General features: G+C 39.8%; 1 protein-coding gene across 3 annotated transcripts in view; it reads left to right on the top strand.

Moving 5' to 3' along the window:
• Positions 1-14,646, top strand: part of itpr2 (inositol 1,4,5-trisphosphate receptor, type 2) — a 160,575-nt gene extending 145,929 nt beyond the window's left edge. For all 3 annotated transcript variants that reach the window (XM_069192742.1, XM_069192743.1, XM_069192744.1), the window contains 2 exons: positions 10,170-10,331; positions 12,251-14,646. In XM_069192742.1, coding sequence (XP_069048843.1) covers positions 10,170-10,331; positions 12,251-12,337 — 249 coding nt within the window. In that variant the 3' untranslated portion in view covers positions 12,338-14,646. The remainder of the gene's footprint in view (positions 1-10,169; positions 10,332-12,250) is intronic.
• Positions 14,647-19,769: the final 5,123 nt, after the last annotated feature.

The raw sequence follows: 19,769 nt of genomic DNA, 5'->3' as shown, positions 1-19,769 counted from the left end.
CCGGTGTTTGGTATGGCGGCGGTAACTACTGCCTAGCCAGTGGCCGCGGGCCCGCGCGGGGCTCACAGGAGACCGGGATTGGATTCTGGCAGGGGCAGGGAGAGCTGCTCATGACGCAGGTGCAGCGCAGCAGCTGTGAATTCAGGTCGCTGGGAGCTGAAACTGTGATGTGGGAATGGCTGAGTTGGCTGGATTTAACTGCAAGGTGTATTAGAAGGACCTGAAAGGGCAGCTTGCATTAATGTATGAAGGTGTTTGTTTGGTTTTGGCGTTGGGCCACCTGCTGTCTTTGCTCTGGGATATTTAAAGTGATGTTTAAATCACAAGGCACGCATTAGCTGCTGGTCTCTTTCCAGATGGCAGTAACCTGCTGTTGGTAACATGCAAGTGAAAAATGAAAGCTTATTGATTTTGCAATTACAATAGATTGCTTTTTGGGCAATTGACAGGTTACTACTGGTAACCTGTTAAAACATACATACATACTGTAACTGTGTTAGTGTGGTAGCATTAGATGAAGGTTGTTCTGTGAATAGGAGCTGAAGTGGTGGTTCTAGTTCTTATTTAGAGTCCCCAAGCATTTGTCAGTCACCCTTGGATTGCAGATAATTGCTGAGGGGATTTGTGAAGGCAACTGAGTATATTAAAACCATATTTTTCTTTCTAAAACTCTGATGGCTCTGGGCTCCTGGGATAAATTATTATTTTCTAAAACTCATAGCTGTTAAAGACATGGACTTTAAACGACTACAATGACAATGGATTCGGCTTGTCTATGGCTTCCTACAGAGATCTGATAATCAATCCAAATAATTATCAAAAGAATCATTTTGATCGATGCTGCATTTAGTTCTGAGATACAGTATTCTAAACACCTTGAGCTAATCCATGCTTCCAAGTTCTCTACCTCTGCCTGATAAAGGAACTGAATCCTCCGTGAAATATTCAAAGAGAATGGGTGCAAACGGGCATATTACACTGTTTACTGTGGATTTTTTTTCCTCTGTGAGTGCAATTTGACGCCTTGATTGGATTGCAGTTGATTACAGTTCCAATAGTGAAACGGTGAATCAGACACTCTCTTGGTTGGAACATGAGACAGATATAAGAAGCAGACATTTTTCATCATGTCTTGAATCTGTTGCGAATACCTTCCTTCTCGTACTGTAAGATAGTTTTAAAAATCAATTATCATTCCTATACAGAATGGAAATGCTTTAAACCACATGCTCACTGAGGTTCCTGCTTGCTGACTTCACTCGGCTCACCTCGAGTTCCTGACAAAGGATGCTTTGTCCACAGATAACCTGTGATTCATTTGCACCACCATTTATCGACTGCTGCCAGAGTGCAGACACAAGCTTCACTTTATGCGGGTGAAGGTTAGTTCTTTTTAGTGAGGGCAGGGGATTTTTGGAAAGTGGGTGTTTAATGAGCTTGATCTGTTTGCCTGGTGTCTCTGTTGGAAACAGAAGCTGTGTACACATGAGAGACCTGAGGTCCCGTGTAGGAGGATAATGAAATTAATCTGATTCCCACCTCGCTTTACCCTTATTAATATTGAGAGAAGGAGAAAAAAAAATCAATTTGTCAGTTAGAACAGCTTGTTTCCACAGTACGTGATGAATAGGGACTTTGGAAACGATTGAAACAGGAGTTTGTGTTTTACACTTGGATGTCCATTGCTAAACTTTCATTGTATTTCAGTGGATTACATGTTTCAGCAGTGGGATTCTTTAGGATTATATTTATCCTGCATTTTCTTCAAGTGTGCAGTACTTTTGGTTTTTAAAGTGTATCTTTAGAGACTCAGGGTCTTCACTGCAGGGGTATTGATATTATGTCTCTTCTCTTCAGCTTGTTATAAAGCCTGATGCTTTTTAAAAGTTATATTTAGAAATATATCTTTCAATACTGTTTCAGTTTCTTACTTCTGTGATTCTAATGTTATTCATTGTAACAGGACACCTTGCATAATATAAATAGCCCTCTCAATTGCATTTCATATAATTATTCTCCTATGTAGACAACACTGTGATAACAAACCAAACTATGAAACTTAAAAGGAGCTTTTAAAGTGATAATTGGTAAGATCTTCGATATAACAAATGGTCTATGGGGTTTAGACTCGTAGAGATGTACAGTATTAGATAAAAACTCTGAAGCATCCTAATTAAAATGGTTATGCCGCTGGGAAATGTTTGTGAAATTAATTAGTAAGCTTACTGCTGAATTTTAACGTGAGTGGTAACATGCAGTGGTTGTTCCCTCTGAAATTCTGAAAAATGATGACTAGTTCTTAAAACTTTCAACTAGTAAAACAGACCATATGCCGAGAGAGTTACATTGTCCTTCAGCAGCAAATTCTAAACAAGAACTATGAATTCAACTTCAGTATGTTAGGTGCTTTTGATTTAGTGTTGGAGGGTTCACTCTTACATAAATTCTGTGTCCTTTTTTCAAACCACATACAGACAGAGATGGACCTAGTACTTGAAGTTGCCGTTAAATCAGTGACAAACAATTGGTGAGAATAAGCAAGTAAAGCTCATATCTTCCTTATGTTGCAATAGATTTGAGAAACCTAAACTATATGTATTTTTTTGCTTATTGAACACCTGAAAACAGTTCATTTCAACTAACTAGTTTTTACAGTTGCTTCTTATTTAAGCAAATTAGACATGGTGCATCTGTGAAAACATACAGTATAGAGGCTAGGCCCATTGATCATATTCCTCACTCATTGTACGAGCATTACTTGTAGCAAGAATATGTTATGTTTTAATTTTTAATTTTTCTTTTTATTGTTATTGTTTGGTTAATTAGGTCACTTAAGGAATTATTTTTTATTATTTCCTATAGTCAGCAAAATCAGTCAGTCCTGATTTTGGTGTGAACTGGATGGACATTTGTGTGCAGAATTCCTGCAGTAGTGGTCTTACGTTTATTCCTTTAATGTTATTGGTAGTGAAATACTAAAACAAACATTTCAAAATGTCCTGATCTTTTTTTTTAAATAGTCAAAATAGTTATAGGACTAACATGCACGATGCCTCTATTAGCCACATTGATTAAAAGTCTTTTTTAAAATGCTGCATGGTCAGTCTATCTTCAGACATCGTTTTAAAAAGAAGCACCCTTCCTGTGCACAATATGTTGAAAACTAGTTTGAAAAGCCACGTGATTTCTAAAACAGCATTTGTGAAACTGACTGCAGGCTATCGTAAAGAAGAATTTATATTTAAACATCGAGTGACGTAACGGTTTGATGAACTGCCCAGAATTCAGCACAGACCAACACATTTTTGATCAGTCTGCTTTTAAACGAGGTAATTAAGAATAAACTGGAGTCCTATCTGTATCACGCTTTTGTACATCTTAATTCAGATTCACAGCACTGTATGTTTCCCAATTAGTCTTAATCCTTTCCAGATGGATGCTGTAGGTGCAGTTCCGTGGAGATCAGGAAGTACAGAAATTGTCATGAGAAATCAAAACCTCCTGAGGTTCAGATTCAGAGCAGAATTATGGGATGGCCAGTTATGAGATGGTAATGAGGTCCATAATGTGTGCCAAAAAATGATTTAGCCAAGTCATTAATATAAATACATTCATCTATCCAGGCATTTTCTAACCACATTATCCAACACAGGGCCACTGGGGAGCAGGGGTCTGTCCTGACAGGACAGGATATACACTGGATGGGACACCAGTCCACTGCAGGGCACACAGACACCAACACAGACATAGATGAGGGCCAGCTTTTCCCAGATGCCAGTTATCTACCAGTAGGTCTTGGACTGTGGCAGGAAACCAGAGCACCTGGAGGAAACCCATGCATGGAAACAGCATACCAACTCCACAGAGGTCCACATTTGAACCCAGGGCCTCAGCGCTGCAAGACAGCAGTGCTAGCCACTGCCACTATGCCAGTCAGTACCAGCACAGCTGTGATCAGTAGAAAACAATATTACAGTACATTGATTTTTCTAGTAAAATGAACTTCAGCCAGCCCAGAAAGGAATAGAAAAGCTCATAGATATCATCATTGCATGAGTCTGAGATGCAAGACCTTTGGAAGCTCTCTCAAAGTATACCATTCCTCAGCCTGAGGTGAAGGATTGCAGCCTCTCTCTCTCCTGGTTTTGTTTCCTTTCCAGCAGGCTGCCTCAATCGATCATTTGTGTGAGCCCCTGGATGTAGCTGAATAGGAGCAGCAGAACGTTCGGGAATTTGTTGGATAAAACAGTACCATGCCTTCCAAAGTGCCAGCGATTTGTAATCCACCAAGCAGTGTCATTTTCATTGTCATTGTTGGACAAAGGGGTCGACAACCATGCTTGTATCTGGTGTTTTTTTTACCATGTGCACTCTTACTATAGTGACGACAGCAGCCCATGCGAGGGTCCACAGCTGAGTGCCCCTCTGTCCCAGCAGGAGACGCCAAGTGCTTACATAACGCGGATAGTTAAAAGGAAAACCACCTTTTCCTGCAGATCTCTTCACATTCAAAGAAAGAGGGCTGTGTAGGTTTGATAGCAGGTCACTCCTGCCCACCCAGTGTGGGAGGCTGTCTGCATGCCAGGAGCGGTTTTCCATAAGGGTCTGGTTTCCTGACTCTTATCTGCTGAGTCATTACAGCTCGTAGCCTCAGTGCGCTCAGGAGCCCACTAAAACTCATTATATATGCTTAATTATCACGAACACCGTCGAGGTGAAATAGCTGAGGAGGAGCCGCTAAAGGAGGATTACATAACCCATCTCAAGTGGCTGGTTTCTGCTGCTGTATAACAACTCTGCCTTTTACTGTCCCACCCCTTCGCGCAAACACTGTGCCACCTTTACAAAACTGTGCTGCACCTCAGGTGGATGGAGAGAGGTTTGTTTCCATAGCAATCCAACCCCCCCTCCGCCCGGCTTATCCTACCTGCTGTTTTAAAATGAGATATAGTGGCAGAGGCGCTGGAGGGGTGGGGAGGGGAAGCTATCTGTTGGGATTCGCTCACAGCCGTGATGAAGAGGAAAGAGAGGTTCGGTACAGTGGGGCATTTAACACAGCCATGTGGCCCGACTAAATGAGAAAAGTCCGTGTGCTGTTTAAGTCATTTCACAGTTAGGCCGTCCATTCCTCTAGATTCCCTTTAGTAAATCTAAAACCGATCGTTCGCCAATGGACGCCTTGTGCGTATGCAGTTATTTTGTCTCCTTTTGTCAAGCAGCAGGGTGTTTCATTAGCTGCCTTTTAATCAGCATTTATAATCAATGAGCTGAAAGCAGAGCATTGCGTACAAACATAAGGTCTTTGTTTTGTTTAATCTGAAGGAGCTGAGTGGTCAATAAACACTCCACCTATGGCTTCCTTTTGCCCTTACCCAAGCAAACTGCTTACAGCCTTTTTATCCTACACCGGTGTACAATAGATATAGTATGCTCTAACCTCAAAACTGTATTTTTCTCAAATGCACAGCTTATTTAGAGGTCTTTTTAACATGGGAAAATGCCATATTGTTTTGTAAGGTGAGTTTTTTTTACACAGTAGCAGGCGTAGATTGGGTTGTGCTGGAAACTGCTGCAAGAATAAATGTGTGAAAGCTTTGTATTTCCGAGATGTACAGGTGACTAGTGATCCTTTTTAAGTGCAAATTCATGACAAATCCTTTAATCAGATACAGTATCTTTTAGCCAGATCATCCTGAGATTGCGTTTACCTCTGTACATGCTCTTTTAGCCAGGAGCAGCACAGATTGATGGCGGAACACTGTAGACAATCGTTAGAATGGACTTTTTTTGGCAGCAGCTGAGTGCATTGAAAAGTAATAAAGATTTTCGATTAAAAAGAAATTCCACCCTCTACCTGGGAGTTCTTCGGACCCCTGAAGGCTTAGGGGATTACTGCCAGTTTAATATATTCCCCCAGTATTCGTGAGCCTCCCCCAGCAACTTCTGAGGATGAAATTTTGATTTGTACGGGCGCAGTGAATTTTGCATTCTTGGAAGAAATGGAAATGATCACGAGAGATTTTGTATGCATTAAGCTGGCACCATGGCGACACCTGAAAGAGATGCTCAATAAGAGAGGATAGAAAACAGGTGTGAATGCAGCACATATCATAGTTGGGTTTTAAAACCCAGAGCTCCGGTGCGTTTTGATACTCAAGGCTCATCTCTTTGTTTCCCATGTGGCTCCATTTACTGGGACTATCACATCGTAAACACTGTTTGATCTCTGACATCAGTGAATGTCAGGCCTCCCACATCTCTTGGTTTCATACTGCTTCTTATGAGAAGCGATGAATTTGAACTATCTACAGTACGCTGCAATGCGCAAGGTCTGATGTGCATATATATTGCTTTATATCGGCTTGTTTCTAGATTGGGACATTTGCATGCTGCACAGTCATGGGGCTTTGGGGAGTCATCTTTCTCTCTCCGGGTCTATCAGCATCTGCTTTGCAGCAGTACTCCGCCATTTTATTCTGCATAATGTGCATAGAAAGAGGACAATTAAAAGTTAATATCACTGGATCTGTGGCTAATAGACCGGCATAGAAGACTACCTGTTCATTAATGAGGAGTTAACGTTTCAGTGAATTGATTTATACTTTGCTTACGAATTCATCTTTCAACATAAATTACAAGTGTGCAAGTAAATTCTGTTGCAGTGATGAACTCGTGATACGAGATGAAATATCTAAAATCTTCTTTAATGCATCTTTCAAGGCCAGACTGAAAGATAGTTATCAATAAATACCGATATTTAATCATCAAAAGATTGAGATGTACAGTACAGTGAAACCTCGGTATTCACGAGGGTTGGGTGACTCGAATTTCCCGTAAATGTGAAATTGAATACCTTGTGGGGAAATAGGGTATGGTTCCACAGCTCCTGAAACAAGCATTTCCAGGGTAATATTTTAGTCATAACTTGACTATCAATAGTGTTCTTGATAATTGGTAGTATTTTTAATTAAAATGAGTACTGGAAACGTAAAAAAAAACGTATTGCATGTGCACACAAATCAGATCACCAAATCACTGTAATGATATTACAGATTCCCCTGTGTTAGTTGTTTGTTGTTGCTTTTCTTTACTTTTTCCTTTTTTTTTGTCATTATTATGAACTGGTGTACCGTAAGAAAGTTTGTAGCAGCACAGTTATCACAGATAAGCGTACGCACTCCTGCTCCTGAGAGGTGTTTCACGTATTTCATGTATTGCTCCTGCGATGTTTCTTTCCTATAATTTTTCTTACCCTTTTCCGCAAAACACGCGAGAACTGAGACTGTGACAACTTAGGGGACCACGGCTGTTGTTGTTGTTGTTGTTGTTGTTTAATTTAATGTTTATTTTATTGCGGAGCATAACATTGAGACACATACACATACATACATTACTCTGCTAACGGGTCGTCTTAACCGAGCTGAGCCCGACTGCGGTTCTAGGGCAGTGGATCTGCAGGATGAAGGCGCGCACGTCCTGTACCTGTAGGTGCCCTCCGTTTACTCTCCTACTGCGCAGTTCCCAAATAAGTGCATTTGGTCCACGTGTGCGGAAAAAGCGGATTTCGCGAGAGTGGACAAAATTGGCAATGCAGGACCTGAGCGCATCGAGGTTTTAACGTACACAAATGTGTCAAGTCTCCGTATACGTCTTGGATTCCACAAGCTAGGTATATTTACTCGGCAGCCGTGACTTTACTAACACCCTTACAGCTAATGCAGGTGTAGCCTGGGTGGACACGCCGGTGAATCCACCTTCAGGGTGATCTGCTGTGATTACACGTGCAAATAGGGATATTTTGTTCTGTGCCAGGGGTTGTGTGTGGTCAAAGTGAGAGCATTTCTCTGATATTTTAGATCTTAGAGCTCAGTGCTCTTTGAATGAGAAAGCGTTAAAATCAAACATTGGGGGCAATTGGCAACACTTGTATCAAGCTGCCTAAGATTTGACTCAAATGCCTCTTTTACAGTTTAGCTAAGAAATGTTAAACTTATGCAAGATCCCATATTAAATAAAGACAAGTACCCTGTAGTAATCCATTATGTAACCAGAAAGAAATATCTAGTACCATATGGAGTTTATCACAGTGTTTTAGTCACATTTAAACCATTTATATCAGTAGTGCTTGCTGAAGGCTTACATAACTGAGATCCATGAGGCTGTCTCTGTCTTCTGCAGGGAGAAAATTGCTCTCATTGTGTAGTGTCGAGTACACAAGGGATAATGATGCTTCATAGGGGTATACTTGAGCAAATGTTTCTTAGAAAATAATCAACATGTTTTACAATAAGATAACTTATCCTTTAAACCAAGCACCTGTTTATAATATGTGCAAAAACATGCTGTGATAATAGTCCATCTAGTTTTGTGTATGTGAAGAGCATCTTTATAGTTATTTTAATTGCAAATATTGGATATTTCTCTGACATCTGGAAAGTGAGATTTTGCCAATAAGCCTGAGAAAGTGGAAATACACAGCAATTCTGAATATTCTGTTTTGTTGAAATTACCTTTTAAAAAATTTTACTTTTGAAAGCGTATGTTATGATGCCTCAAAGAGCACCTGGAGTACCTGCAGTTCAGTTCCAGTTCAGACTTATTCTATCACACTTAATTATCTACATTTAATAAAGGAGTTTGCAGTTAAAACAAATGTGTGGTATTATGTTGTAAAACAACACAGCCATATCACAATATTTGCCATCTTTAATTTATGTTCATTATTTGTGTGCTTCAAAGAACTGTAATAAACAAGACACAGTGAGCATGATCAAATTAGGATGTCTTATACAAGAAAATTGGAATAACTGCTGTTTAACTGTTCGAAAGAAAGCTGTGATGTTTCACTCAGGTTTGCCATTTCTGATCTTTAAAGGTTTGCACAGCGTCAGCGATACCGAGATTTTTCATATTGTTTTCGGAAGGTTTTTTTTTTTCCGCGACAGCCCATGTGGAATCCAAACACCTTGTCAAGTCCTCTCCTCCGACTTTTTTGTGCACAAGCAGACAAAGTTGGGTTTTTTTCCACTTTGTCTGCCTCTGTCACCCACAAATTATTAGGCCTGAAACCTGTGAAGCCGCATTTTTCTTTGGTATCGGTATGTTTGTCACAGCATGTACAGTATCTAAAGCTTCTGCAAATGAATCTGAAAACCGGGTTCTGTATTGTGTCACCTTCCACAACAGCACGTCTGTCCACACTAGTGACTCAGTCAGTATGCCAGTAATTCAGACATCACTCATTGAGGTCTGTGCCAGGAGTGGGCCAGTTCTCATCCTGGAGAGCTACAGTAAAGGATGACTTGCGGACTGTGTTTAAGTTATCAGCTGGTAAAGACTTGGAAAATGCGAGTTTTGATTAATTTAAGAAGTTAATTGGTTCAGTTAAGTAATTGCCCACTGTGCCCCATGGGAGCTCCAGAGGGTTAAGATTTTTATTTCTAGTGATCTCCAAAATTTCATTTGACTGATGAAAGCGAATTCCCCTGCCTGCTCTGCTGTGTGGCGGGGCTGATGACACAAAGGTTTAGAGGTGAATGAAGGGGAGCCCCTTTGTGAGTAAAATGCTTTTGGGAAGAAGTGTGCCTTATGCTGTAAATGTAAGGAATTGTTATTGTAAACAACTTCATTGAAAATACAGCTACTGAGAGAAATTGTTTGCTGGACGACGTGACCGAGTTTGGCCTCCCCTTCATTTATATGATCAATTCACTTTTCCTGGCATTTCCTTTGTGTCAGTGCACCAACTGGGGGGGTTGTGCACCATCACAGCTGGGGAAGGCAGCCAGCGTAACCTTGGTGTTCTGTGCTGCTGTGAGCTTGCAACGTTGTGGGTAAGAACTGTGCCTGCCCTCCACTTCGGGCTGTCCTCTGCAGTGCTGTGGGGAAGATAGGCGGACCTCTGGAGAGGAAAGCACACACAGACAGACCCCTTCTGCTGCTGGGGTCATTAAGTGCCGGAATGAATAGAAAAAACTGGCCAAACCAATCTTTATTTTATAAAAGCAATAAAAAAATGAAAACTAAAAAAAAATGGCGAGTTTAGTGTACACCAGGTGAAAAGCATTGTTCATATAATGATCTGTGACTCATCCCCTTACAGCAGCAGGACTTTGCTTGTGCCAGGATATCTTAAATATTTAATGCCCTCTTCTTTTTTTCCCCTCCAGGAGAAGAACTTGGACTGGTTCCCTCGGATGCGTGCCATGTCCCTGGTTAGCAATGAAGGTGACAGCGAGCAGAATGAGATTCGAATCCTGCAGGAGAAGCTGGACAACACGGTGACACTTGTGACACAACTGTCTAGCCAGCTCTCGGAGCTCAAAGAACAGGTACAGTTCACCTCTGCTGCAGCAGCCTCTTCTTTCTCTGTGCACACAATATGCTTTTGCTATTATTAAGGCACAGAAAAGTGAATTTAAAAATTCATGCTTCTCTTGAAATCCATGCACATAGCAGCTTCAAAATATTAATTCTGTCCCTTAATTCCTCACCTTATACTGGTGCTTTTATGGGATTTATCCCCTTTTAAATATGTGCAAAGTTCTTACAGTGTTATGTCAGTGTTAGGAAAAACATACAAAGGTAATAATAATGCTGTATCATTTGGTAAATATTTATTGGATATTTTGCTCCTTTGCTCTGTGTAAGAGGAAACACTGTGCAGTCAGTGTTTTGTGTGTTAGCTCACAGCACAGTTATGATCAAAATACAGTGCTAGTCAGTTTAAAAATATAATGATACACAACCAGGATGCAGTCAAGTGAACAGCAAGACAGCAGAAGCATTTCCTTTACTGCTAATTTCACAAAGCCAGCAAAACAAGGAAAGGTTTATTTCATCTAAACCTGGGTGAAATCTGTCGGGTGGAAATATTGGTTGTATGGATTTTTTCAGTATTCCTCTCTCTAAATTCCTTGAAATGGTCCATGCTTCTAGCTCTCTAAAGTAGGTGTTATTTGTAAACATGAAATACTTTTTTTAAACAGCTGGCATTTCAAAGGTTTTTAAGCTGCTCAGACAGCTGTGGTTGTATGTCATTCCCATGTTTTTTCAACTAAGCACAGGCTCGTTCGTGTCAATAAAAGCACTATACATAACCCAAAGCTGGATGGTATTTTAAGCAACACCGAGAAAGACCCGAGGTTAATTCATTGATTGACTAATTAACCTAATTGATCCCTTTTCATTTTAAGAGCAAAACTGACAGAAAACATCAATGATAGTTGTAAAGAATACAGAAGTTTTTAGTGCTCTGTTGATTTTCAGCATTCTGCCTATGAGAAAACGTAATCGTCTTTTTCTTTGCAGCTAGAGTGTCACTGTCTTAACTAGATGGCTAGAAATCCTTACTGTTTCTGTACCATTTTGATCATGTAGTGTTGCTGGTCCACCTGTAAATGTTTGATGCTTCAGTTAAATTACATTTTAAATAGCGGTTTGTTGAAGTGATAAAACAAACTGGAGCTGAATGCACAGTGCAGCACAGGCTGATATTTGCACTGGTCATTTAGCAGTTTCCCCTATTCCTAAAGCAGACACCAGCGCAGCCACAGTCGGTCACAGTAGTCACTGAGATAGGCAGTGGAGCACCAGTGCCATAGAAAGGTGTCTGTCTCAATGAACCATTGAAAAGCAGGTTTGAAGAAAAGTAATACAAACACTGCAGTATAATCATAGCAAACATTTTGCATTAATTCTAGATTTTGAGAGAAGTAAATACAAAGTTAATACAGTAGCCTTGGATTTCACCCTCCTCAGTGCGGGTTGTAAAAGCATAAAAGCTTTTCTATTTCACCCCTTACTGGCTGAATCTGTATCTGGAAAGTATGAGGAAGGAGGGAAACAAAGTGTAGGTGTAATTAAGTAGTTCAGGTGGGGAGCTGCGTCTCCATGCATAGACTGCAAAGGAACAATGGGTTTATTCCGTGCTGAAAAGAGAAGAAAGTAAACGCAACGTTTCGGCCTTCTTCAGGTGTGAACGAGGAAGGCTCACACACAAAGAAGGCCCCATAGCCAAAACTTTACGTTTCCTTTCATCTCTTTTCAGCATGGATGTAATTAAGTGCCTGTTAGCTACCATTTCATTTAAATACTTTTAATGTGGATGGGCCATAAACTCATGCAAGTGCCTGAAAAACAGCTCAGTGTACCGGTAAGCAGGAAAGGAAGAGGTACAGTACATGAAGGCCTTGAGCATTGTTCAGTGTACAGGATCTCATCCAGTGTCCTCTCCCGGCTCTCTTTGCAGATGACAGAGCAGAGGAAGAACAAGCAGAGGCTGGGCTTTCTGGGCTCCAGTTCCCCCCAGGCGAACCATCAGATGCCAGCGCATTAACCCCCCGGAGTGCGAGACCACCCTCCCCTGCCCCCACCCCCCTCAAGCAACACGCACCAAACCTGGTTTTCCCCTCACACCATGATGAGTAACTGGGTGCCGATGTTGAGCTCGTTCTGTTACATGCTGCTGCTGTATCTCGGGCAGTGGATACGAGCCCTTCAAGTCCTGGATCCTCGCTGGAACGTGCTGCAGGGATTACAGTACCATTGCAGTGGTACCTAAAGATTTCTTTTACATGTCGGGTCTTATTAATAAGATGCTATGGAATTGCACAGCCTGTTAGATTTTCACCTGCAGACAAAGACTGCGTTTGTAGTGAAAACCTCTCCTGCACTCCTGATAGTTTTAAAAGGTTTGGCAGGGAGTATTGTTACTGGTGGGCTTTATTTCTCTGTGCTGGAAGGCTTAGAACATTCTTTTAAAGCCTTGAAAACACTTGTTAAATGCTTTTTGCTTGTATGTACAATTAAATTATATTTAAGGATATTGGAAACAAGATTCAGATTTTAAATCCTCGAATGACTGGACTGTGCACACGTACTGATGTATTGGATATCACCACGCTTCTAACTAACTGCCTGACAGAATAACCAGGTGTTTCCTCCTTTGGAACCATAAATTTGTCTTGATATTTTTTCAGAATACTGGGCACCAAGCATCAGCTCTGTATGGTGGATGTTTCAGAAAGAGAGAAACACTTTGAATCTTTTCTGTGAGATCCTCAGTTTAAATTTACAGAGCAGATTGGTATGTTTTGAAGATTCTCTACAGGAAACGCTACTGTATATGCAAGCATCTTTCACGTTAAGTTTATCAAGTTACTTAAACTGTTTACTTAGGGGAGTGTGTTCTGTGGAATCAATCCTGGGCCAAAACGAAGATATCCCTTTTGACTTGTCTTCTCGTAAGTCACAGTCTTTACCCTACACCCATTCTCCCGCTGTACTAGATAAAACTGTATTTGTTCCTCGCAGGGAAATGTAACAGATGTAACAGGCCTTTAATTCTTTATTTAGACTGATAGGTAAATTGAGGACAACTTTTCATTTACTGTGAAAACCCAGAGATCAATTTATACAGCACAGTATTTGGAGTATTCTGAATAAAATAAGGTTTTGAACCGACAACCTTCCAATCTGAAACCCTGAATTCTAAGCATCACTCTGTGCTGCTGCTTTGAAAAAAAGAGACCAACACCATATACCTTTATCCTTTAATTCAGATCATAAAAATGTTTCATTTGGATCATTGACAAGCGTTTGTACATTGATTTCACAACCTCTGCCTTCTTCAATCCAAAAAAACACTGAAATGCAGTTGCCTGTTGTAGTTCCAGTGGATTTTAGCATCACAAGGTGGAAATAATAGTTTTTCTGAATCCTGTGCCTTTTGTATAAAGATACTGTAAATAGTTTAAAAATAAAGCAAAAATGATTTTACGATGATCGGAAAAGGTAATGTTGGATGTTTTGTGGATTTTACTTGAAAAACAATTGATTGCAGGTATAAACATTAAATCTGTTGAAAACGGAACGAATATCATTGTGAAAATCGACACACCTACTGTTTTTTTTTTATTGAACACCAGGTTGATATTTTTATATGCGAAATATGTAATTTTGTTTTCAGAGTTGAATTGTTGGTTTTCTAGTGGATTTCTCTTTAGTGCAAAATATAATCTTTTATGCAAATTCTATCATTTGTCTTCATCTCAAAGCAAACAGTGTTAAAATAGTTTACAACATACTTAACATCCTTCTTACTTGCTGATATGTTTGTGCTTCAGAGGAAAGGAATGTCCCCTGTCTAATATTTAAATGAAATGAATAACTGTGCTGGAGGTTCATTTGCAACAGGGGCTGTCAGTGGTCACAGAAGTTGGCATTCGTCTGACACAGTAAAGGTATACTGCTCTTGCTGTGAGTCTTCTTTGTTTGGCAACAATGAGGAAAAAAAACAGTTAATAAATTCAAAGATGGTACAGAACAGTAATGTAAATCTAATGATAATGGTTGTTATCTGTGTGACAGCTTCATCCTGGACTTGGATTAAAAAAGGGAGAAAACTTTTTTTATGTTGTTATTTGAGAAAATTCAAATCCATGTTTTTGAAATAACACTTAATCTGTGCAATCTACCTTTGGTTGAATTGTATAGGCAAATCAGTACTTCTTATACCTAACAGAACTACTGGACTTTGGCGTTTGTATCTGTTAAATAATTATATTGCCACATTTATGTTTAAAATTTTTTTTTCTGCTGCTGAATACAGAATCTTTGTCTTAATAAAGTATTGTTTTTATTTTAGATTGCTTACCTTGTGTGTTCTGTGTGGCATGTAAACATGGTGGTGTTTATTTGTATTTGTGTTTGTGTCGGTGTGCTTGGTCATAAAAAAACCTCAAGTCGCCACTTTGACTTTGACTTTTGAAAACATCTGCTGTCCGTGGAGCGGAATGAGTTGTGAAAAGGACTAAAAACAACTTGCAGGACCAGTGAGGCTTAATGGCCAGGCGCACAAGAAAGCTGTAGATGTAGATGTAACTCCTAGAAATCGTGTAACGATCTTGAAACTTTGTAGTTTAGAAAAGAGAAGACTAAATACAATGGAGAACCTGATCCAAGTATTCAGACTCCTCAAAGACACTGACAGTATGGAACAAGCAACCCATTGAAGTCTGACCTCTTGCATCTTTCAAAAAAAGGACAATGTTCTCAGACCAACTGGCCGCCATCTACTGTATTAGATGGGCCTAACGGCCTTTTGTTTGTGACTTTTGTTATGAAATACCTTGAAATCAAACTGGCTTAGCTTATGGATTTTCATTAGGATGGCTCATTCAAGCAATAATATAATTCTAAATGTTTTCAGGGTTCTCCTCTTTAAACTTTAGGTAATTGTGTTGGAGTCGGAGAAAGATTGAAAGTGTTATGCTGCCTTTTCCAGAACTGCAAGAGAAAGAGGAAATGTTTCTTGGGCATATCAGCCAGGCCAATGACTTACTGTATGAACTCATTTTTGTATCTTAATATCGCAGTCCTGAAGCTTGGTCAACAGCATCTCTAAAAATATTAAGCTGCTTCTTTTAAAGGCTACAAAATGAAGCTTTTCATGGAAAGCAGAATACAATTAATCATTTTTGAAATCATAGGCAAAAAGTCATTGAAACAAATTGAAAGATGACAACCTTCACAATGCATTATCAAAACTAAAAAAAAGATTAATTCTCATCCTAATTAGGACTCCATGAATCAAAAACATAAGGTACACTTGTGCTTTTTTTAACAAAATCATAACAGCCTTTGAACATTTTCATAAATTTAAAGTTTCCTTATTGAATTGTTCAAAACCCCTTCTAGCTAAGCCATTTGCATGGGTTGCAATTGTTTTGTAGCAGGAAGCTGGCTGACACCCGTTCAGCTGCACTTTGTTAAAAAACAATATTGGTCTTTCAGAGATTGCTTAATTGTTAGGACTTTTTTAGTAAGTTTTAAGCAGAAGTGTCAAAATATGACTACTTATCAAAAATATACTGCAGACATGGATAGAAGAGACATACAGTAAATCGATTTTTTATCTAAATGCAGAAAGCTGTACAGTAATCCTAAAAAGGCACATTATTGGGTCAGCTGCGAACGGGCTAGGGACATAGAGCATGTCACCAGTGGGGACTGACTGATGACTGAGCAACCTACAGGTGAATTCCAGAGGAAAACCTGTTAGAGTTACCTAAGAATCTAAAACTGGGTCAAATTTACATTTTAGCAAGGCGGCAGATAATCTGAAGCACAAAGCCGAAACCACATTGCGCTGCTTTGACAAAAGCATAAGTCATGTTCTTGAGTGGCTAAGACAAAGTCCTGAGTTGAACCTAATAGAATATTTGATGGTAAGACTTGAATATTTGTAGCATATTATGATCCCCAGCAAGCCTGTTGGAACTGAAAGAATTGTGCCATAATGAATGGGCAAAGATTACATCATCCCACTGTGCAAAATTGGTAAACATCCACTCAGAAAAACTGTCAGCAGTACGTGATGCCTAAGGTCTTTCTACCAAGTACTGAATTAGGGAGCCAAACATTTCTGTAACCAAGTAAATTTCTCTTTGCATATCTCCTTCACAGCTCTTACTGACATTAAACCACTGCTACATATAATTGTTCAATTGAACACAGTTTTGAATAAACTTAATAAAAAAAAATGTTTGTTGCATGCATTCATCAAAATGTGATTATTAGCAGAGTGGGAATAGTTTTGTAAGGTTCTTTATCTTGCTATAAAGTAGTCCTGTCGTTATTTTAGACTTGGATTAGAAAGTTCCAGAATGATTCTTTTTTTTTGTGAGTTAAGTAAGACTTTTAGACTACTTGGACTGTTTTCTTTCAATCTAGTTACAATAATACTGGGTTACACCTAGAGAATCATTTCTTGTTGTATGAATTAAATGATATTTTTTAAAAAAAGTTTCACTCATGCCTCTAAAGAGTTTGTACTGACTGCTTAATCCTTCTGGCTTCCAGTAAATTTGAATTGGGGATGGTTCCCCACAGTTAGTGTCATGATAGTTGATGAAGGGTTATAACAAATCCTCCCTTACGAGTGAGCACCATGCTTTTCCTCTATTGTTTCTGCTTGGATTGTCCTTTTTCAGGCAAGCTGTCCCTGCCAGGAAAAAAAAAACCCTCCTCTGAGAGTTGTTAAAAGCATATGGCAAGAAAGAGGAATAAGAGAGGTAAGAGAGTGTTCTGAAACCTACCGTTGACCCATTGCATATTGACAACAGAAAGAACTGACATGCAGGCTTGAGGAATCTCTTCAGTAGCAGTTTGCATCAAGGCAGTGAGGAGTGTGAACTACAATAGACTGCCATCCATCTGCTAGCTAATATTAAGAGCATGCTAACCTTAACATCACTGCATGTATACCATTGAGTTATATGTTAATCAACATGCATGAACTACTGAAAGTGATAGCATTTATGTAAAGTGCATGGAGGTGTCCCTTTTCAGGGTAGAATTATAATTGGAAAGAAAACAAATTCTGATTCACCCCAAGGTCCTTGGCCTTGCTTTTCTTTGTTCCTCATGCACAGTAGGGTGTGTGTGGGTGTGGGTGTGTGGGTGGGTCCAAAAAGCAGCTGAAAGAGCTGTCCATCATTTGAACAGTGTCGTGAGTTAAGTCATGTTTTCCTAGTTTTTTAACAAATGTTTTTACTTGTTAAACCCTTTGTTTATAAATGGTGGAAAGATTATATAATTTGTTTGCCTTAACTGCAGGGAAAATCCATACATATAGACATTTATTGGACCTACTGGACTCAATGAAAGATATGTATAATTAGCCTGGCAGAGGTACTTATTTGTGAGTGTGCCTTGCTTGAATCTTCTAAACCAGTTACTAGAGATTTTGGTAAAATGTACAATAAATGTGCTCAGAGCTAAGATTTGCTGTTAGTAAAGTTTTGATACAGCAATTTTAGAAATGCACAGTTTGAAACATTTTGTAGCTGTTACATGACCTACAGGCTAAGTGTTAATCAGAAGTATTCAAATATTCATTGATGTGGCTTGCTTTTTACCATTCAGGAACATTTACTTTCCAGGAAATGTGTGTTTCTATGCTAGTTGATAGAACACAAATAGTGCGACAGAAAAGGTCTCATGTTTGATAAGAATCAATCATTATACTTGTTTCTACAAGTTTGTAGAAAAATTGGTGGCTCAAGCACATAACCTTCCTTCCTCCAGATGCTGGAAACCGTTAATTAACAAAGGGAAACTTGTGTAATGCAGTTTGGGGGAGATGGCTGCACGTGTTGCATAATCATGCACAGTAACCCAGGATTTAATCGAAAAAGGGATCAAATACACACACACCAAAAACGAACCACCTTCACACACAGCACAAATAAAAGTCGACTTAAGCTCTGCACCCTAGCGGTGTCAACACATATCCTAGAAGATCAAAACTGTAGGACATTTGTTTTAGCATCTTTAAAATAAGCAATCAGAAAACAAAAAAAAAATCTTGATTGTATTGTATGTTCCTTCGCTTAGAAACCATTAAGGTTCTCTGGTTTCAAAACAGGATCCACTGACCACTGGGATTTCCCAATGACTCAGTCTGTGACAGTTGACAGAAGCGTTATTGGACAGGCCCGGTCTGCGTAAGAAAGCCTGGTAGAACTGTGGGAGGCTGCAGCACGTCACGAAACTGTGGTGTCTGTGTGCCATGACAGCGCTCACTGCTTTACAGCCAGTCCTAAAGGCATTCGAGTCCGAACCGTGCAAAACTACTGGAGTGCGCAGCTGTTCCAAAGTAACAGGGAAACCAGCACATTATAATTGTCCTGAAATAAGAGATAGAGGAGGCCAGGCACACATCCAATTAGATGAGCCCTCCTTGTAGTACCTTGTTAATACCACTTGGTCAGTCCCAGGTATAGGTTTCAGAGTCATGTCTGACACATGTTCTGAGAGAAACCATTAGGGATCCAGCACAGACTGGATCCATCCCTAGCTCCAGACTGCTGGGGATCCAGCACAATTTAAAGAACTAGGAAATGACAAAAATGCAATACGTTGGGAGAAAATGGACCTCGGCTATTGTTACATTTTTTGAGTGCCACAAAAGTAGAGGATATTCTTAAAGTGATGCTGATCGAAGGTCCAGAGGAGAGATTCGGTAATCGAATGACACTTCCCTCACTTTTCTGCTTTCACTCAAGATCTTTTTAGCTCCTATGATTTTGGTCCATTGTTGTGTAACCTCCCTGCAGACCACGCACACAGCACACATCCGCTGGCTGCGCTCCTGACATGTGCTCACACTGCTGTCTGATGTAATCTTGCTGCACCTCATTGCCAGTGCGCTTGAAGCATGTGCAGAATGGGCGCACGTCTTGCTCCTTCAGTTCCCGACCTCCCTGCATTCTGTGCACTTGCTTTTTTCACATCTGGCTGAAACCGTAAGAAGCTGCTCGCGCACAAATCACGAGATCTCACGAGAATGAAAAAAAAATGCAATCCTTTGCAATAAATGCAACTGCTCTTGTCCCATTCCCCGTATTATAATATTGTTATTAAGTAATATATGTATAGCTTCTGTATACAGTGTATCTATTTAAACAATAGCCCCGAGTCAAGTACTTTGTTTTTTCACCTCCAACATCACTGTATTTTCTTTTCTCAGAAACACACGCCATTTATTGGTCATTTGTTCTGAAAACGCTAGCCGAATGGTCTCCATCTGTTTGTAACCATTCAGATGTTTTTATGACAAGGTTCCATTTTATTGTTGTACAGGACCTAACAATACGGTGAAGCCCAGAGCAGGTTTCCACCTGTACATTCCTACATCACTGAAGACTGAAGACGCCTGGCCATCTCCCTGTCAGTCCCAAACAAAAAAAAACTACAAAACCAGA

The sequence above is a fragment of the Lepisosteus oculatus genome, chromosome 7, assembly GCF_040954835.1.
Source record: "Lepisosteus oculatus isolate fLepOcu1 chromosome 7, fLepOcu1.hap2, whole genome shotgun sequence".
NCBI lineage: Eukaryota > Metazoa > Chordata > Actinopteri > Semionotiformes > Lepisosteidae > Lepisosteus > Lepisosteus oculatus.
Note: the sequence above shows the minus strand (reverse complement) of the source record. Positions and strands in the feature narration are given on the sequence as shown.